Below are 15,141 nucleotides of genomic sequence, written 5' to 3' on the forward strand. Positions count from 1 at the left end.
ATCTTTTGTGTTATCACCAAGGGGAGTCTGAATTAATGGCGGCAACAGCCCAGCAAGACAGCACAATTAGTCTCTGCAAAGCTTGTTTGAGAGACTCTGCAGACGTCAGTGCTCACATACACCTATGAGCAAGACCCCTTTGGAAGGAGACTTACTCTGAAGCAAGAGGTGGTGGTGAACCTGGAAAGTAGAACTCTCCTGAACAGACCCAGTGCTGTGTTTCTGAGGTGCGGTTACCATTGTGTAATCATCTAATAAGCTCATATCAAGTCAGTGACATTAGTAGAGCCCCGAAAGTCTACCGCTGTCCACTTTATATCTGCAGCCACCCACGGACTATGCTTTCGGATCGATCCAGATCCAAATTTTATAGCTAGAGCCCTGCAAATCTGCATGTTTGTGGATCGCAGATTGGATGGGGATACAAATTTTGTATCCGTGCACGGCGCTAAGCACTCACGCTTTATGCATGCAGTCTCACACCATGCCTTGAAGGATGGTCTAGAGGTGACAGAATTGGAAAGGTTTTTCCATATGCCTGTGTCACGAGTCTCTGCCTATTTCAATGCCTGGAATGAAATCAGATACTCTTTACTATTCTGCAGCTTACTTGTTTGCTGCTCACGTAATCCGGCTGACCTTAGTGTGCATAACAGATGCTTTCACCCAAAACCATGGCAAAGGACTTTAGAAGTATTTTTCAGGCAGGACCATTGTTCCCAGGTATGAAACAAACCATCAGTCATTCAGTGGAAAGTATCAAAGAACAGCCACCTGCTTCTGAAAGACTTGATTAGCTGGCATCCCTGCATGCCCCCTCGCTCCCTGTTGGTAATGAGCAGCCAGGCTGGTGCTCCTTGCTCTCCGACACAGTCTAAAACTAGCTGTAAATGAATGATATTAATGCACAGAGAAAGAGACCTGCAGGTGCCTGCCTGCCTCCAATCCAGACAGCATCCTTCAGTGTGTTCCATGTTTTAAACACAAGCAACATGTGATGTACTCCTGCCATAGAATGTGGATGTATCTCACTGAAAGTGGGGGCCTACACACAGCAGAATCCCCTTTCTTCCTACAGCACCTTTCAGCAGAGGTTTGAAACTGATGCACAGAGAGGTTAGGGGATTTACCAAAGGTCAGTGGCAGAGATGAGACCAGAATGCAGGAGTTCCAATTCACCGCTCTGCTCTAAAGTCTAGAGCACATACATTCCTCTGCTTCAGCCTCTTGGGTGAAAGGCACAGTTGCAAGCATCATGTAATAGCTTTCCCCTTCTCTGATGATCAAGGGTATAGAACAGCCTCCATATGGGGAGAGGCTAAGAAGATGAGGGCTGCTCAGCTTAGACAAGAGACAGTGAAGGGTGGGGGATATGATGGAGGTCTGTAAAATCATGAATGGTGTGTGTGGGAAAAATGTTATGTATCCTTTCCCACAATACAAAAACCAAGTGTCACCCAAGGAAATTAATAGGCAGCAGGTTTAATACAACAAAAGTGTAAGTACTTTTTTCACACACTTCACAACCTGTGGAACTCATTGCCATGGGATGTTGGAAAGGCCAAACCTAGATGAGTTTGTGACAAAGATCCATCAATGGGTACTAGCCAAGATGGTCAGCAGTGCAACCCCATGCTTGGAGTGACCCTAAACCTGCCTGCCAGGAGGGGAAGGAGGGATGAATTACTCCAAATGCTCTGTTCTGTACACTCCCCTTGAAGCCCTGGTACTGGCCACTGTTGGATCCAGGGCCAGATGGCCCATTGGGCTGACCTAGTGCAGCTGTTCTTATGTTCTCTTTGAGAGAATCTCTTACTGTTCCTGAAGTGTATCCCAGAGGGTAGGAAGAGCTTCTCAGGCTGATCTCGGACTTACACAGCACAGGGGAAAGATCCGGAGTTATCAGCCTTAAAAGATGGTCATGAACATTTCCTGGTCCACACACACAATCTACAGTGGCTCTCCACCATGTGGAATTATGATGACAGGTATTTATTTTGCCTGGCCCTCAGAAAGCTCCCTGCTCTGCAGAAGCAGAATTTTGCAGGGCTCAGCCCCTTCTAATGCGGCTGCAGCATATTGCAGGATTATTTAGACCCACAGACGCTTCCTCAGGGTCCCGTGCAGAACAATGCCAACTAGAGTGGAGAAGAAGGGGTTAACACAGGACCAGTCTCCATAGGCGGGGACGCGTTTCAGGCGACCAATGGGCTACAATCAGGGGCGGGACTCTCCCGCTTACGTTTGGTTGAGAAGCAGGGAAACCCCGCCTGTAGAACCAGTGGGAAGCAGCCAATGGGCGAGCCCGGCCAGAGTGGAGTGATTTTACGTCACAGCTCAGGCTGCGATTACATCATGTGGATGCCCCAGGGGAGGGAGCAGCTGGTGCACGTGGTTCAGAGTCACCCAGCCCTTCCCCCAGGCCAGCGCCCAGCTGGTCGGGCCGGTGCTCGCTTTGGCAGGGTGCCAGCAGCCAGGGTGAGGTGCCTGGAGGACTAACCACCCTAAGCCAAGCAGGATGTGAGAGCAAACAACCAAAAGGCGCTAGGATGCTCCGGTGCTGAGTGTTGGGTAACCAGGTGTCCTGATTTTATAGGAACAGTCATGATTTTTGGGTCTTTTTCCTCTATGGGCTCCTGTTACTGCCCCACACCCTGCCCTGAGACACTATGGAGAATAGAAACTCAGGTAGCCATGCAAGCTTTGCCTATGCAGCTGTTGATGCACCTCCATTCATCCCCTGCGCTTCTGCTTTCCAGCGTGGCGTTCCATACAAACCACCTTTCCCATGCACCTCCCATCCCAACCTTCAGCACCCTCAGGGCCAGGGTCCAACAGCTCCACCCCTAAATCTGGCCTGCAGCACACCTAGCTATTCCACTTCATGGTCCGCATAGAGCTCCTCAGTATGCAGCGCCCCTATACTGCAGGCCTGAACGCTGTAGAGGGCTTTGCTAATGCACCTCAGTCCTGATCTACAGTAGCCCTTGCTAGAACAGTGTTGGTGCCTTTTCTTTTATAGGGGAATTTACACAATCAAAATATATACAGCAAACAGACTCAGGTGCCATGGCTACTCTGAACTTCCCCCCATCATGCATCCTACTGTTGGCCTCTCCTGAGCAGTGACTCAAGCATGCTTGACTTAGCCATGCAGTCAGAGGAGGATGGGATGGCACTACTCATCGCCATCTGTAATATGCATAGGGATTTGAAGCCAGGTCTTCAGAACAAAGGCCTGTTACACCCCTGTACTTCCTACGGGGCTGTATTCTCCACCCAGGTAAAGCTTCCTGCTGATGTTTGTTTTGCATTCTAAAATGTGCTACTGCAAGTCCAGCATTTGTTGTTTGGGGAATGTACAACATTCATGCCATTTCTGCTCTGTCAGGCCAACAGTAACTATGCACCTTTGTCCTGAATAGAACTGGGCACTACACCTCCTGCCAGAGCTTTTGAAACAAACACAGTCTGGCACATGATCCGACTGACAGTAAACAAACCACTGCAACTGTTTGGAAAGGCGATGGGAGCAGCAGTGGATGGTCCATGTGTGGCCCATCAGTTCTAAACACCTTTTTAGCAGTAGAATGGATGAGTCTGAAAAAACCATTGAAATTTCAGTTCTTTAGTAGGGATAAGCTAACTGTCAAAAGGCATCAATTATTAGCACCACTCACCTACCCTTAATCTAACCAGTGGGGAATGGGGGGGGGGAGGATCAGATCCCTTACCTTCACTACAGCTTTATTTGCGATATCTCAGAGTTAGCCTGTTTCATTTTAATTCAGCTGCTTTGAAAGACAAACCTGTAGCTGTTATGAGGGGAAATGCTTAATTCTCAGAACAGTTCAAATTAGCAAACTCCATACGTTAAAAAACACTTGTTTAATTTTTGTTTTTAAACTACTCACTACTGCTTTTACTTTCCTCTTGGGAACTAGACAGCACAATTTCTTTCCCTGCCTGTTTGCATTTGGAAAACGTATTTCATGGCATTTCTAGTGCTACACTAGCAAAGTAATTACTCTCCCATTTACTACTGTACCGAGTATGCTGTCAGCCACCGTAGAATGGTACAAGTGGACACAGCTCTAGGGAGGCAGCATTTTCAGCAGTTAACTGATCCTGCACATCCAGCAGGGGAGGTGCCCAGAATAGGGGTCTGGTAGCATTTGCATTGTGAGTTCTATGGTGCAAGGTAGAAGACTCATTATAAGAAGGGGTCTATCTAGAACACAAAAGGAACCAGACGGACAGGGGATTAATAATGCCCTCTTGCTACTAGGTCACCAAATCAAATTGTCAATGAGTGATCATCTGAGGACCATTCAGTGGTCCCTATGAAATGAATGTGATGTTTGGTACTAGGTGGACAGGTATCAACAACAGAACTGGCACCAATTTGCAGTCCGTTTCAGATGCCAAGGATGTGCGGATTTCAACTTTCATTCTACTCATGCTCCCTAGAGATCTGGTCTGAGTAGTGAAGAGAAGCCTGCATTGCTGTCGCCCATATTATACCAGTTCTATGGACAGCTCTTTGGTTTCCAGGTTGTCAATCCAACACCATCCCACAGGAACTAGAGCCACCTCAACACAAATGCAGAGAACATCTCCCACCAGCGGGCAATTTTAAAAGCGGGTCAAGTCTGAGACTTAGTGAATTTAAACCAACTCAAGATACCTGAAAGACGGCTTTGTACAATGAGCATCATGTGAAAGGAACACTGCAAATATGTTCAGTCTTGGTGGGCTGATGAGCAACTCAAGGCAACTATGGACAAAAATAAACATCATCAGTGGTCTGGTTAGGAAGGGCAGGAGGAAAGGAAAGCAGGACACCAGGTGTATCTAAGACACAGATTCACAGCCATCACTGTACAGTTCACGCTAGTAGTGCTTTTATTGGAGTGAGTATTGCACATGCAAGAGGCAAACGAGAGATGATTTCTGTAAGGATGGTAGATTAAGACACTTGGATCATCCTTACCTAGACACACTGGCTTTCTACATAAAGACGGCAACACATTGATTTAGTATGTATTTCTTCTGTTTTTACATAGTCAATATTTTTTAACAGTTAAGTCCCCTTTCCCTACCCCCTCCCCCAAACAAAAAAATACTCAATATCTTCAGTAAATAAATATTATCCACTTTTATCTGGAAAGCCTACAGCTTTAATATACAGAGAGATGCTATTACACAGGTTACATTTGTAGTGTTAATGGTAGCTCATAACAACATTACAGAATGAAGGAGAGCTCACACTTATAAAAACACAGAGCGGGGTGGAGGGTGCATTTGACATATGCTTGCCATTGACTAGGTGGAGACAGCAGGAGGGAGCAATGGGTGGGTAAAGCCATCTCGCAGTCAAATAGAGCCTTGCACTTAGCCCAGATGGATAGTGCAATTGCTGCTGCTGCTTGTGTGAGGCAGGGATAGGAGTGGCGAGGTTTTAAAGTCCCATGTGTGTGTGGAAAGTTGTGGACAGTGAGCACAGGGGTCAGTTTGAAAGGGGCTTTCTGCCAGCATTCTTTTACTGGGCCAGTCAGACAAAGGCAGTGGGAAGATGCCAACAGGATGCCTATGGCAGTCAAAGGGTTACCAGCAAGAAGAATGTGATTTACCCACCGATTGCCACTTCATTATTTCCATGAAAAAACTGTCCTGAGTTTTGTTTTTTCCCCCCAGAGCTGCCTCTGCAAGCCTTGGGATTGGTACTGAGGAGGTAAACAAATACAGACCAAGCTCAATCAGCTCAGCCCAGGGATGAAGCCAACCAGCGTACCCCTGCCCCACAGCACATCCTTACAACACAGGAGGCCCTAGAATTTATAAGGCCAAAAAAAAAAAAAGAAAATGGTACATGGGAGCATCACCATACGTACCATCCTCACTGGTGGAAACAGAAGAGTAGCGAATGGGAAGCAGCAGATACAAGTAACATTGGCTGGGGCTTCCACAGGAGTCGAGGAGGTGCACAGCTCCCACTAAAATCCAACAGGACTTGGGCAGTTAACGCCCTCTGTGCCTTTGGAAGCCCCCCGTCTAGATCCACTGCTACACCACTGGAGGAAACCAAGTCTCATCACTGTGTCGGGCTGCGTAAAGTCCTCCATTTAAGGTAGAAGCAGCTTAAAAACTCCCTCCGCCTGGAAGTGTAAAACAACCTGAAATGCTGGCACCCGAGCTGATTTGGTCAAAGTAATTTGGGGGACAGGGTTATTAAAGTTGGCAGGAGAAAGGGACATTGGAGGCTACATGATGGTTCAACTCGAACCACTTAACATACATTCTCTGCCCTTTAAGAGGGACCATGCTAAGTTTTTATGAACTTTTTCTCCCTTGAACCTCGCATACGCGTTAAACATTCTAAAAGTACGTACAGCACATTGTATCTATTATATTCCCCAAAGATGCACCTGAAATCTACACGCAACATTTAAAACAAACCCCAAGAGAGATATATTTAAATAGAAACAATTCATTTTTTACATCTCAGCACACAAGGAGTTAACAGATGTTAAAAAACACATTGGAAACCATATCTTGACAAAATAAATACTAGAACCTAGAATAAAGTATCATTAGAACTTACAATGGAGCCCAATGATAATTTAGTGTCACTGAGCACGTAGCTATGATTTCTAAACACTATGAGAAAGGCTTTCTGCTGAGTCATGCTGCTCTTCTGAGACAGGGCCTTCCCCTTCACCCATGAATACCAGAGCCCTGTCAGTTCTCTCCTCATGCCTGTAGAGGAAGCATTTACAATAAAGGGGTGGAAGAGTAATTTGGGTAACCATTTTCCAAGGACAAATGGAACAAGCCATTCCTTTCCTCAAAGGGATTCAACTGCTCCCATTCTTGCAAATCACAATGAACAGAATGGAGAAGAGGAGAGATCCTGATGCAGGATACTGGAAAGCTCCAGCAGTACCTCTGACATTTACAACAGAGACCATGGGCTCGACTTTCAGACGTTCTGGGCACTCGCAGCTCCTGTTGACTTCTACAGCCCTCATGAGTGCTCAGCTCGCCAAGTCAGGCCCCAGGGTTTTAGGATCCAGATCTGACCTGCCTGGATAGCAGGGCTCTTTAGGTGGTGCGAGGAGGGGTGAATGCGCACAAGCGAACTGGTGGTTCTTAGATAAATTATCTATCAAAAGTCCAACCAGAAGCAAGACTGAGCACGAGGACAAGTTAACGCAACTCACTATCCGCAATCTCCTCCTCTAACATGTGCGCCTATGGCTCCCAAGGTGGGATATTTTCCTAGCTAATGTCTAGCCCACTCCATTAACTAACTGATGTTAGCTTGCAACACCTGCTGCCCTCTGAAACCAACGTTATGTCTGTTTCCCTGATAATACCAGATGGCAAAGGGGAACCCACAGAGACTGAGGTTAGTAAGGTTAGCAGCACAGCTCAGAGGCCCTTTGACTCTCAGCAACACGCAGCACATTTCCACTCAGCCATATCTGTTTTGTTCCATTTTATTTTTCCCCTATCAGAGGCTGCAGTCAGCCAATTAGCAACTCTACAAGATCTTGCCCCAGGGACCAGTCTCTTTCCAAGGAAGCAACTCTAGTTTATGCATGGTAGAGAGGGGAGGGGGTTTAACCCCTTCTTTCCCTGCAGGTGAGGGACAACTGCAGGCAGATTACCGGTCTTTCTCTGGAGGAAGAGGACTCCACAGGAGATCTCCAATAGCAATATCACGTGATGCCAATATCACTACATTTTATCTCCAAGCCTCACAATGATCCCATCCCACTGGCCCTCCCCTCCTCAGGTAACTCAAGATCCTATCCCACTGGCCCTACCCTCCTCAGGTAACTCAACCAGATTTCTAGCCGAGCACAGCACATCTAGCCCTCACAGCTGGAATTTTAAGTTAGGGGTGGGGTGGCAGAGAAGAGGCAAAGGATGGTTTCATTCCCCCTGCTTAGATCAGACCATCTCCATGTCCTGACACCAGTTCTGAATCCACTCGCAGGCAGGCCTACATTCTGCACAGCACAGGGCTGGCTGAGAACAGGCACATCCAGAGCAGGGAAGGAACATTAGACCAGTGCAGGGGTTTGGAAGGACAATCTCAGCCCCTAAATGAAGAGGAATGAACCAAGGGTGGGTGAAGCAACGGAAGGAGAGGGGTAGAGAGAAAAAGGGGGAGTGGAAAAGGGCTGCCTGGGGCAAGGGAGGGAGGCGGCAGCTGGAGAATGAAAGGGCACGAAACCATGCCTGCTTGGATGACTAGAGATCATACCACACACCCTCCCAAAATCTTTGAGCAAGTTGGTATAATCCTTCTCGGCAGCCCATTCACCAATCACACATTGCCTGGTCTTCTATCCAGCAAGACTTACAAAGTCACATTCCTTCAGCTGCCATCACTGACAACCCCTGCTCTGTCTCTCTCCTCGCCTGCTCTCCTAACAATTCTCTTGCAAATTCCTACTTTGTTCCTCTTCCAAGACTCCCTGTTGAACAGCCCCGTCCCCAGCTGGCCTGTTTCAGAGATCGTAACAGCACCCAAGCTGTTCTGTGCCAACAAACGCAGGCTGAGACGGCGCTTACCCCTCTCCTCTATAACTGATGGTCCTGTCCCGAGGTTTGCCCTTAGTGGCAAGCTACATTTGTTTTTCAGAGTAAGAGTCAACATGGACAATTCTGCTTCTCTGCTGCGTCTCTAGATGAATACACTGCAGTGGGCCATTAGGGGACTGACAATGCTTCATGCATATATCACGGCTGAGCCAAAGCCTGAAGTACCCTCCACATGCAGGGTAACAGAGACTGACCAGAATAAAACCAATTTCAGATAAACATTCAGGGAGCCGGCATGGGGAAGAGAAGCATTAGCTAAATCAAACACTGTACTGTAAGAATGGTTCGAAGTGTGGTCTAAAGCAGGTGAGAGTGGTGCACGCACACAGCGCAGTACGCAGGGAAGTCATGACGTGCCGAATCAAAACGCAGTTTGCCGCCTAAAAATTCTCTTGCCCTCAGGAACAATGACTTGTGAGTTGGGAGAAACAGCATTCAAGGTGTAAGTGTGCTTAGCTGATACTGCACCTCTGTTAACTCGGCTCTCAAGTGTATGGACTCTATTGTTCCATCTTGCTGCACTGGCTTGCTACCCAGGAATCTGTGCAGGGTACGTGAGGGGGCAGGAGTGGGGGAGAGTAGCATAGGACTACACTGGAAATGCCGGTCTCCACAAGGTAAACATACACTGCAGAATCCTTTGGGGCAGCTCCAAGGAGGACAGCATTGTTAGTTTATTCCTCTGATGAACAAAGGGAACAGAATCCAAGCATGCAGGCAGGTAGAAATGGGGGGGGAGGGGACAGGCACCTCTTAGCACTAGGGAGGCAGAGACGGCAAAGGGCATCCCACGTCTATTTCACATTACATACAATAGGACCGCAGCCAGCCAGTGTTTAAGCCCAAACCTTCTAGGAGGAAAATAAAGAACTGCCTCTCCAATATGCACAGCCGAAGTGCCAATTCAAATCTTTCCCCCAGTATCCATTTGTCCAGGAATCTCCTACAAGAAATCACAACTCTGGCCCCTTTTTCTAATGACCCACCTCTAATAACATTTCTGTTTTTACCCATCCAGTGCTACAGGGCATACCAGGGACATTCAGCAAACATGCCCTTCCAGTGTGGCCAGTCACACCCTTTACGGCTTTCAGTCCCATCCAGCTGCATGGATGTTATTCAAACAGCTGAGGAGATGAAGGCAGAGCCTGCTTACCATCAGAGCTAATTACTGGAGAAGTATTCTCCAGCTAGGGAGAAATGTAATGGTTTCAAAAAGGCACACATTCTAGACAAAATACTATAGGGGAAAAGCTCCCTCAATGAGCGAAATACTTCATATGATATCTAGTGTTACAATAGCCATTTATCCCAGCATTTTCCTATTCATGGCTCTGCTGGACAAAGCTAACAAATTGCTTTCAAATCAGAGCAAGCTTAGATCAACGCAGAGAAAAAAAACCCAGAGAGACTACACACTGGAAGCACCACAGAGTGGAGAAAAGCAACCACCATGCGGTACTAGGAGATTTGGGGGCAGGGGGGTGAAATTTAACTTGTGAAGCACATGTTGAAAGGGAAAAGCTGTTGTTCTTTGCTGTCTAAACCTATTAGAAGCTGATAGCTTGACATTTGTATCTAAAATTCAAATACATTTCCATTCCGTTTCAGTCCATTACATGCGGATTAACACTCAGACCCGCCTACTTGGAAGCACCTACCTGCAGAAGGGGATGGTCCCTATGTAAGTCAAAGGCAAGGTTGCTCTCTCTACACTTTCGCATCAACAAGGTAAAGAAAAACTCATGCGTTTTAAAGGGGTTTTCAGCATTCAGAGCTGTTCTTATGCAGCTTGGATGGGAATGGGAGGGGGGCAGGTTAAGCTGGAGAACTGTGGTCTGGCAGGAGCAGAGCTGGCCTTTAATACAAAAGTCAGCTGTGGGGGGGAGGGTGTTTTAGAGATAAGCAAGAGAAGCAATTGATGAAACCAGGAGGGCAAGGGGGTCACGGTAGCCAAGAACCGTGAGAGGACAATGTGACCGTATAGAGACATTCTTCTGCAGAGCACGGGGATGGTCGCCAGGAGTGCTCTTTACAGTGCGAAGAGGGCGTCCTCTGAGCGCTCCTGCTTCTTCCTGCCTGAAGGATTCGTAGGAGGAGTGGGGGCCTCCAGTGGAGGAGAAGGTAAATTTGGGACCGTCTCGGCAGCTTTGGCTCGTTCTTCTAAAAATTTGTCAAACTCTGCAATGCAAAAAACATTGAGAAGAATCAGAGTTAAGGTCGAACTAGGGATCGTCCTCTGCATGAATCTAGCAGTGCACTGACTGTTCTCTGGGTATGCACGGGACAGGCAGAGCATAGGCAGTATCACTGAAAGCTTCCTCATGCTGCCTCCTGCCCCAGTGTGTTCCATCCTTGACCCCGCAAGGGATAAGAGTTGTCTCCATGGCCATCAAAACCTCTCATCCCTTTGCTGAGCTTGCCAACAAAGTGAGCAGCTAATCCAGTTCCCAGAGCACAGGTATCCATGCCAGAGAATCCACTATCAGAACTAGCACAGAGACCCAAACTCATTTCACACAAGGCCCCTGGTACAACAATCTGATGGTAACAGATACCTATGGTCACGGCCAATCTGGGATAGATTTGAACCACTGACAAAACTGAAAGGCTCCGTACCAATGGGTCTCAATTTTTTCCACTTTGGAATGACCTCCTCCCACCTTGCTACATGGGAGGGGGAACGCTGTCAATATGGGGTTATGAGCCCTATGCTGAGAACCCATTCTCTGTCCCCACTGTCAATCCCCTGGGCCAACCTTTTGTAGACACAAGCAAGCCACATGCACAAGTATGGCTTCCTCATGAGGGTACAGACAGCCTTAGAAAGAAGCCTCCCAGTAATACAGTTTAGACAGCAGAATGGATCAAAACTCAAATGCCAGTCAAGGGTGCGATCCCAAACATAGGGAGAAATACCATCAAGTGCTATTCTTGTGGGTGGGGAAAGGGGCACGGGTCACTTGCTGGAGGATTTTCTGCACCTTGAGGTCTTTAAACCACGATTTGAGGACTTCAGTAACTCAGACATAGGTTAGAGGTTTGTTACAGGAGTGGGTGGGTGAGATTCTGTGGCCTGTGTTGTGCAGGAGGTCAGACTAGATGACCATAACAGTCCCTTCTGACCTTAAGTCTATGAGTCTATGAATCTATGAATGATCATTTCCCACACGCCAGTGGATGTTATCTGAGTCCTGCCTGTCAATATTTTTACACCATTCTTACAGAGTTTAGAATCCCTTAAGTGAGCTTTGCTCTCTCTCACACACTCAATTGCTAAGCAAAGCACATGGGCAAATCATGTGCCATGATTGGTTTCAGAGCATTGCGTACGGGCATGTTGGGCAGGAACAACATTTGGGAACACAGTACAAGTGGGGCATGTCCAGGGAAAGTGGAAAAATTGCAGTGAGGGGGAAAGAGTTGAAAAGTTGGAGGACATTTTCTTGGGCTTGTTTTTTGCTGAGCACTATATAGTGCTGAGCACTATATAGTGCGTAGCTCGTTACAGCTTTATGACATGCCAGGGCATGCTTCATTAACCCTTGACCTATACATTAACTATGGCATACTCACTGAAGTTCAGAAATCAGATGCACTGTTTACATCAGGATTAACTAGTTAATACCCTGGAAGCATGGCATCTACCCCCACAGAGCCAACAGAATATGCCCCAACATGTCTTGCTGCTCGGATATGACTAGGGCATTTATATATATATATATTTTAAAGATTGCTCTCTTGTTTGGATATATCCTGCTGTCTGCCTGCCTTCTCCTGCTCCTCAAAGCCACTGCGGCTGCTTTTGCAGAATTATTTTTTCTGTTAGTGAGGCTAAAAATAGGAGCTTTCCGGGCTCTTGATTTAACACTTTTAAACAGCTCGTTTTAAGATGATCATGTGGGATGTTTACACAGCTCTTGATTATCCACTTCTCTAAAAGTAACTAATAAAAGCTGCTCAAGGTGCCTGATCACTAGGGGCAAGAAGGATAAATATACAATGTTATGCCCATCTGCCAGGGAGCTGCCACATGGCAGTTAGATCAGCAGAGGGGAGATTTGAAATAAAAGGGGAAGGTGGTGAGATGAAAAGGAAGAGAAAACTCAGTTCCTTCCACCAGGAGGCAGGGTGGGCGAGAGAAAAGAGACCTGGAGACATCCCATCCTGATATAAACAGGGGACAATCATTTCAAAGTGCTTAGGGAGTTCAGTGTCTCATATGTTGTTACAGAGGCATTACACAGCTACAGTGAAGACGATGTGAAGCACAGAAAACTACTATGGTAACCAGCACAAACAGGTGGTTTTTTTGTAGTTCCCTCTTGAAATTCTCCACCATTTCCCATTTCAGGGAAGATGCTCCAGATGGATGCACTATGGAACATCAGCTACCATGAGTTTGGTGGATTGGAAGAGGATCTCTGCTGGGTGATTGTATCAGAAGAGAGCAAGATGGATATTCTGCTCAAAAGCACTGGACTGAGACAGCTCTGAAAGCCAGAGGCTTCCCTGCTTACCTTCACTTGTCACGCCTTCTTCCAGTTCTTCTCCTTTCTGCAGTCGGGACAAAGAAACAAGTATGAACATATGTATTTCACTTCGCTTTCAGTTTCACCCTAAGCATGTTTACAAGTAACCCAAACCATTCATTGCCTCTGTCCCTTTATTTAACCACAGTTACTACTGGAACATGATGACCTAGATGAGTCACATGGTGCTCATGTCAGGAGGCAGATGAACGACCCAGTACTTCTCTGTGTTGCAGAGCAAGAGAAATAGTCCAAATGATGGTGCTATTGATTATTGGTGACATCCATTATCAGTGAACTCCCCATTAGATCTGAGTGACAGTCAATCGCCATCTTCTCCACTTCCAAGAGAGCAGGCCTTTTCTTATCAAGAGAAGCCATAACCTGATACAAAACTGAATAACTACAGGAGATGCCACCTCACCTGTTTACAATTCCTTTAGGACATCATGGCTGAGGCTTTCGTTAATATTGCATCGTATTTAAAAGCTTAAATCAAATGAGGTAGACACCCCCCCCCATGAAGTGTTTAGGGACAATATTTTTCCTGAATAAAATGGATGGTTCATTTTGGATTTAGAATTCATGATTGAGGGGGGAAAAAAAGCTGATTGTAAAGCATGTGACGCCACGAACGAAGACAAGAATAAGATGGGCAGGCTGAAATAAAATGATAGGGAGCTAGTCTGTTGCCAGGAGAAGTAGCAATGGTTAACATGCTACAAGTTTAGTACCTTTTTGCCTTTAGACATCTAGCATGTGTTTCACCAGGATCTCAGAATTCACAATTATTAAATAAGGAAACTGTAATAAATCCTAACTATGTGGCATAATTTTCAAATAATTACCACCTGAAAAAATAAAATGACACTATCAAGTATTTTAACCCCCCCACAAATCTAGTCTCCTTTGGAAGTGAGGAGTAACTGCTCTACCTCATCTGTAAAACAGGAATACCACCTGCCTTACCAGGGTTTTGGGAAGACTAATGCTTTGAAGATTAAGCATCATGTAAGGTGTAAGCATCATTCTATTGTACAGAAGTTTTTTTAATGAGCACGTAGCCAAGGCTTAGTGTATCACGCTATTGTTTGCTCTACCGTGTCCATCAACTGAGCTGTACTGATGTTACTTCCCTGAAGTATTCCGTGACAAGGCCTAGTCATGTACTTTGGGCTCCCTTGAACTGGAGAACAGGAGGCTGAACTAAACATTTGTCGAAATAGGGAAAAGCAAAAATCAGCAGAGAAACTCCCCCTTCCCTCCCTCAGTGAAGTTTCAAGATTGTAAAATGACACTAGCCAAAAGAAGAGGGGTGCAGGGGCAGAGAACAGACATTTAAAAGTTCTTGAAAGTGTGCCACTGCTGTCAAAGCAATTTAAATGGAGACAGGTAAGATTTACTGTTTAACTGTAAAGAACCTAGGCCCCGATTCAACAGTCCAGCTATTCAGCATAGCACTTGAGCATAGATTTAAAATTAAGCATGTGCTTAAATCCCAATGACTTCAATAGGCCTTAAGCATGTGCTTAAATACTGTGTTAAATAAAGGTGGACTTCAGCATGTGCTTAAAGGCTTTCCTTAATTGGGCTCCTTAAATCCAAATTCCTGACAATCGTACCACCTCTGTGACACTGAGAATGGAGACGTGAAAATACAACAGCAGCTCAGAAACATGTTTTGGATGAGGTGACTGCAAATAGCAACTATAAGTCTATGTACTTACTGATTTCCTTCCCTAGGGAAGGACCCAAAGATATGCTTTATACGGTGTCATTCCCTCCCACAGAGGAGCACCAATAGTTTGCATTAAAAGTTATGCATATGCACAAGTGCTACTTCCTACATGAAAAACAAAATATAAAAAGTCAAGTCTCACCAAGTCGGTACTGAGCCACTCCTCAATGTCATCCATGACAGAGGACTGTGCAACGGGGATCTATGGAGTGCAGCAAGAGACACAGCAAGGCAGGCAAAACCAAAATACATCCA

The 15,141-nt window shown here is 46.2% G+C and overlaps 1 protein-coding gene and 1 long non-coding RNA gene across 5 annotated transcripts in view; one reads left to right on the forward strand and one right to left on the reverse strand.

Moving 5' to 3' along the window:
- Positions 1-4,882: 4,882 nt before the first annotated feature.
- Positions 4,883-15,141, reverse strand: part of TOM1L2 (target of myb1 like 2 membrane trafficking protein) — a 67,863-nt gene continuing 57,604 nt past the window's right edge. For 3 of the 4 annotated variants that reach the window (XM_030578831.1, XM_030578830.1, XM_030578833.1), the window contains 3 exons: positions 15,029-15,088; positions 13,137-13,173; positions 4,883-10,797 (listed from right to left, as the gene is read on the reverse strand). In XM_030578831.1, the coding sequence (XP_030434691.1) occupies positions 10,649-10,797; positions 13,137-13,173; positions 15,029-15,088 (246 nt within the window). In that variant the 3' untranslated portion in view covers positions 4,883-10,648. The remainder of the gene's footprint in view (positions 10,798-13,136; positions 13,174-15,028; positions 15,089-15,141) is intronic. The other variant, XM_030578832.1, reaches the window with a different exon arrangement.
- Positions 10,257-15,022, forward strand: LOC115659067. The gene is made up of 4 exons (XR_004002439.1): positions 10,257-10,347; positions 10,620-10,740; positions 12,971-13,196; positions 13,297-15,022. It is a non-coding gene; the product is annotated as an uncharacterized LOC115659067 (long non-coding RNA).

This window comes from Gopherus evgoodei, chromosome 10 (genome assembly GCF_007399415.2).
Source record: "Gopherus evgoodei ecotype Sinaloan lineage chromosome 10, rGopEvg1_v1.p, whole genome shotgun sequence".
Taxonomy (NCBI): domain Eukaryota; kingdom Metazoa; phylum Chordata; order Testudines; family Testudinidae; genus Gopherus; species Gopherus evgoodei.